This window comes from Trichoplax adhaerens, genomic scaffold (genome assembly GCF_000150275.1).
Source record: "Trichoplax adhaerens TRIADscaffold_3 genomic scaffold, whole genome shotgun sequence".
NCBI lineage: Eukaryota > Metazoa > Placozoa > Uniplacotomia > Trichoplacea > Trichoplacidae > Trichoplax > Trichoplax adhaerens.
This window is the reverse complement of record NW_002060945.1, coordinates 3,931,800-3,937,799: the sequence shown is the minus strand read 5'-3', so window position 1 is coordinate 3,937,799 and position 6,000 is coordinate 3,931,800. Positions and strand designations below refer to the sequence as shown.

Here is a 6,000-nt window from a genome sequence, read left to right as displayed (position 1 = left end):
ATTACGGTTATCAAGAGTATTAAAGTAATAACAATACGCCAAGTATAACTAGTGTGAATCTATTACTGAATATAAATTCACTATTTGATTAATTAAATTAAAATTGTTCCGTCATGTATACTTTTATACACTATTGGGATACTTTCTCATACTCAAATTTTTACGATAATTCTCATGCAGATTGTGTCAATTCGCTTGGAGTATACTCTTGCCAGTGTAAGACAGGCTATACGGGTAATGGAACAACTTGCATAGATATCAATGAATGCTCAGTAGGTAATCATACCTGCTCTAGTGATGCTAATTGCTACAATAACAACGGTTCATATTCTTGTACATGCAAGATGGGCTATACTGGTAATGGATCTACATGTCAAGATATTAACGAATGTTCAATAAGTAGTTATTGCAATAGTAACGCTAATTGCATAAATACTGATGGTTCATATACATGTCAATGTAAACAAGGTTATACAGGTAATGGAACAATATGTACTGATAACAATGAATGCTCATCGGGCAGTCATGTTTGTTCTATTAACGCCGATTGTATTAATAATCACGGATCATATCGATGTACATGCAAGACAGGATATAGCGGAAACGGATTTACATGTATTGATATTAATGAATGTTTATCGATCAAACAATGTAGTAATAATGCTAACTGTATAAATACTAAAGGCTCATACACGTGTCATTGTACGCAAGGATACACAGGCGATGGAATTACATGTACAGATAATAACGAATGCACATCAGAAACTCATTCATGTTTCGTTAATGCCGATTGCTATAACAATAATGGGTCTTATACTTGTATATGTCATATTGGTTATTCTGGAAACGGATTTACATGCCAAGACGTCAACGAATGCTCTACAATAAATCAATGCGATCCTAACGCTAATTGTAATAATACAGCCGGATCTTATACGTGCCAATGTAATAACGGATATGTAGGCGATGGTAGAACGTGTAACGATGTCGATGAATGTCTATCAGAAGTACATCGATGTTCAATCCACGCTTATTGTAATAACACGATCGGATCTTATACTTGTCAATGCAACATAGGATTTTCGGGTAACGGAATATCTTGCAACGATATTAACGAGTGTACATCAGAAACTTACAGCTGTTCTATCTACGCAAACTGTAATAACACTGTTAGATCGTATATGTGTACTTGTAATAACGGTTACAAAGGTAACGGCATCGCTTGTCAAGATATCGATGAATGTATTACTAATAACCTTAACATGTGTAGTAATAACTCGAACTGCGTTAATACGAACGGATCGTACGACTGTCTATGTAATACTGGATTCTCTGGAAACGGATTAATATCTTGTACAGATATAGACGAATGTTCATATAATCTAGATAACTGTCACACTAACGCTCAATGTATTAATTCAGTCGGATCTTATACGTGCCAATGTAATAACGGATATGTAGGCGATGGTAGAACGTGTAACGATGTCGATGAATGTCTATCAGAAGTACATCGATATTCAATCCACGCTTATTGTAATAACACGATCGGATCTTATACTTGTCAATGCAACATAGGATTTTCGGGTAACGGAATATCTTGCAACGATATTAACGAGTGTACATCAGAAACTTACAACTGTTATATCTACGCAAACTGTAATAACACTATTGGATCGTATATGTGTACTTGTAATAACGGTTACAAAGGTAACGGCATCGCTTGTCAAGATATCGATGAATGTATTACTAATAACCTTAACATGTGTAGTAATAACTCGAACTGCGTTAATACGAACGGATCGTACGACTGTCTATGTAATACTGGATTCTCTGGAAACGGATTAATATCTTGTACAGATATAGACGAATGTTCATATAATCTAGATAACTGTCACACTAATGCTCAATGTATTAATACTCTTGGATCATTCCGTTGTCGTTGTAAATCTGGCTATTACGGAAATGGTATCTCTTGTACTCCGATTGTTACCTGCTATGGAAATAATAACTGCGATACCAAAGCAAGCTGTCTCATATACAATAATAATAACTATTGCAGCTGTAAGATCGGATATTATTCTAATAGTGTATTATCTGAAACACGACTTCAATCAGATACTCATTGTCAACGTGGAGATATCTTTAACGGTAGTCTTAAACTCGCCGGTACTTTCGATCAACAACTAAATAATCCTAACACGACGACATATCAAACACTTAAACAAAAAGTCGTAACTGCTCTCACAGCAACATTTAATTCATCTTCTACTACGAAAAATAGCTTTGAACGTGTAGTTGTTACAGGTTTCAAAGTAGGTAGTATCATTACACAATATTATACAGTTTTTAAACAAAACTCTAATATTAATGAAAGCGAGTTAATTAATGTCCTCTCTACTAGCAATTTAACTATCCAAGGACAATCGATACAAAATGTAACAGTTACTGATTTCAATGAGTGCGCTAGAGCAATAGATAACACATGTAATAATAACCAAAAGTGTATTAATTTACCTGGTACCTATACTTGTCAATGTAAGACAGGTTATACCGGTTTTAGTTGTGTCGATATTGATGAATGTACTATATCACGACCATGTAGAAATAACACTATATGTTCGAATACAGCAGGATCTTATACATGTACTTGTCAAGTAGGATATCAAGGCGATCCATATTCAGTTACAGGCTGTAGTATAGCCTGTAACGTAGATTATTGTCAAAATGGCGGAACCTGTATGTACAAAAACAATCAACTTTCGTGTACTTGCGATAAGGCTTATACTGGGACAAGATGTGATATTCATATTAATATTGGACTTCCTCAGGGAGCAGTTATTGGTATCGCTGTGGGATCTATTGGTGTAGTAATCATCTTCGCAGCTTTACTTCTTTTAGGTTACATGCAGAACGAACAATTTAAGAAGAAAACACACAATCAAGTAAATATCTCCTTCATAGATAGCCAGCCACTGCCAGTGAGTTCCAATAACTACGTTGAAGCTGGACTGAAGTCATTACGAATAGATAATATCATGAATTACGGCGTTAGCGATAAAGTTATTACATACTTTAAGCAAGGCGAGAGCACCCATGCAAATAATTCTTCAATACCTAATTAATAGCCATTCCAAAATTATCATCGTTAAAATTTTACTATTATGTAACAATTTGTTTATTTACTTAATTGTAGTAGAACTGAACCGACGAACCACAGTTCACATCGACATACATCGGTTCCTTCTGAACCGAACCGAACCTCTGACAGGTCTACGGGCATTTGATAACGTACCCATTTGTTAATAATTAATAGTTATTATTACCATTCGACATTATATATATCCCGGTAATAGCCGGGCACTACAGTATATTCACAACTATGCTTCTAGAATACTACTTTTCAATAATGCATTCACGGATGAAACCTTATTACAGTCTTTAATAATAATTCGGCAATTATAATATCTGCTCTACATATCCTAATGTGAAGAATAATGCTACTGGACAGATTAAAATTATATTAACCATTGCTGAGTAGTAATATTATGATTGAACACTCATTTGCAAGTTTACTTTGCATAATTTGACAACATTTCATTAACATCCGATTACTCTATAATGCTGATTAGAATATTATTGATGTATTGCAAAGGAACAATAAAAGTAATATGGCAATTACTCCCTTACATATCACAAATTCATAATGCAATGAAATTTATTTACTTTACGTTCGGAATTAAAGCATTACATTTTTGTGGCTGCAAAATGTGTTATATAAATGATATTTGCCTAGACGCTTTATCCTAAGTATAGTATTATAATCACTAATTCAATGTAAAGCTTCCCTATAAACTACATTACGTGTCACTCGGCATATGCCATTATTGTAACCTGGCAAGTTACTGTTAACTCTATTATGGAGTAAGGAATTAATTTCCGTTCGATCAATAAACACCTGTAAGCGCTATATAGTCCTATAATAATAACATATGCCGATAGTGTTTATAGAATGTAACACATTCGTGAGTGTATGACTTTATCCAGCTTGGAATTAGTCAGATTATTAGAGTTAGGGCTGCAGAACACAAAAATATTAAGTGATGCATTGTATCTTATGCATATAATATTGGCGCTTTATTTTGCGAAAGTTAATTGCTAAACAGCTACATGAACTATAGCCATTATAAAGGGATATAATCCTCTGCATTTTGAAGGTTCTCGGCGTAAAACTTGTTTCTACTTTAAATACTTGTCATAGTACTGGAAGATAACATGTATCGTCAACTAATTAATGATTACAGTTGATGCAGCTAAGGACACTGTCATTAATTTAGACTTAATTTCTAATTTTTTGTCAGTATCTATTCATTTATTAATAATAACTACGAAAATACCAGTAAGATGCTACCGGTATGTATCTGTCAATCTAATTGAAACATTGCCGAGTATTTAATAGCAATGGTTCAAATTTCAAGCCATTTGCTAACGATCGTCACCAAATCAAATAGCAATTTTCACAGGAATGTTTTAACGCCAGAAAAATTTCTAATTATCTAACATATCGGTAGTCCAAAACCACGATGTATCAAATATATCTTAAATCAACCGAAGCAAAGCTAACATTTTGTGATAAATTTGTTTTTCTAAATGAGTAGAATATGCATATTGTTGACTCGAACTGCTTAAATAGAAACATCATTAATCACTTAATTTGCCTTTCTTGTAATAGACGTAGAGTACATAAAATAGCCAAGTATGGTATGCTATCTAGTTAAAAAGTGTCACCAACTTCACCGTATCCTCTTCCTTCAAAATACATAGCAACTGCAAGTACCGCGCTATATTTATCTATCCCACGCGCCCTTTCATAGAACGAGGGGTTTAATGATAGTCGTATTAAGCTGTATAAATACCGCTAGGCCCATAGATTTCAATAAGTTATTTGCTCTCTCTCTTTCGAATATAAGTAAATAAAATATTGGAATATAAATATTGAATCAAAGTGTGTATGCATAGAAGTGGCATTGGCTGCTGTGATATATATTACTCATATTCTTCCCGTACACGTTCATAAAATGATGATGTGCGTTATCATAAACTATCACCATCACTAATAGAAATTAATACTCATTATATTTTTATTGTTAGTAATGGTAAGACCGCCTACTTTGAGGCACAATATTAGACTCAGTTTCGTGACCTTGGCCATTGTTTAAGGATTGCATTCAATACATACGTTTATTATTGTAACTATTGTGAACAGGAAGTATGAAATAGCTAAAATAAGTCTAGACTAACAATATGTTCATAAAATCAACCTGATGATCCTCATAGCTGCCAACATACTTATATAAAAGTCGTCCAAAACCATATTGCTATAGGCAACTTTTAGAATTTGTCGAAGAAAGCGTCGCCAGACATGAAATTTTCGTTAACATTGTCAGAAAACAAATAGGGTAGCGCAACAAATATTTTAACAATCGCTAGTTCAAGCGATATAATAACATGATACACAACAGTAAACTAACTTATATCATCTCTATAAAAGCAGACACAAAATTGTAAGAGTACATGTTAGTCATAAGCTATTTAGCTCTGAAGTTTAGTTGCCATAAATAACGCAGAGATCCTGATTTTATAATTAATAAGGCTTAATTTATCTTAATTTTCGTAAGACTAAATCGAGCTCCGTATAGAGCCTGACCTCGATGCTTTCTTTCTTGCGGCACCTAGCTGCCCATCATGAATATTATACAGTTAAATAACTATGACTGTAAAATCTAAGCAGAACAATGTAATATCTATAACAATTCAACTAGTTATTATAGTGCAAGCTAACGTAATCTACTAAGACAATAATTGCTGATATAATGAGCCTCGAAGTGAAAATTAATTCTACTGAGAAACCAGCGGGCAAGGACTGAGAAGAATTATTGGTATACTTGAAGCCTCAGATTAACTACAAAAGAAGGTTAGCGAAAACTAAATTCACCTTTAACT

At 33.6% G+C, this 6,000-nt stretch overlaps 1 protein-coding gene across 1 annotated transcript in view; it reads left to right on the top strand.

The window, feature by feature from the left end:
• TRIADDRAFT_22336 (uncharacterized protein) overlaps positions 1-1,697 on the top strand; it is a gene marked incomplete at both ends in the record, with an annotated part of 4,264 nt that extends 2,567 nt beyond the window's left edge. Inside the window, one exon of the mRNA XM_002110932.1 lies at positions 216-1,697. Within this exon, the coding sequence (XP_002110968.1) occupies positions 216-1,697 (1,482 nt within the window). The remainder of the gene's footprint in view (positions 1-215) is intronic.
• Between the last annotated feature and the right edge of the window lie 4,303 nt (positions 1,698-6,000).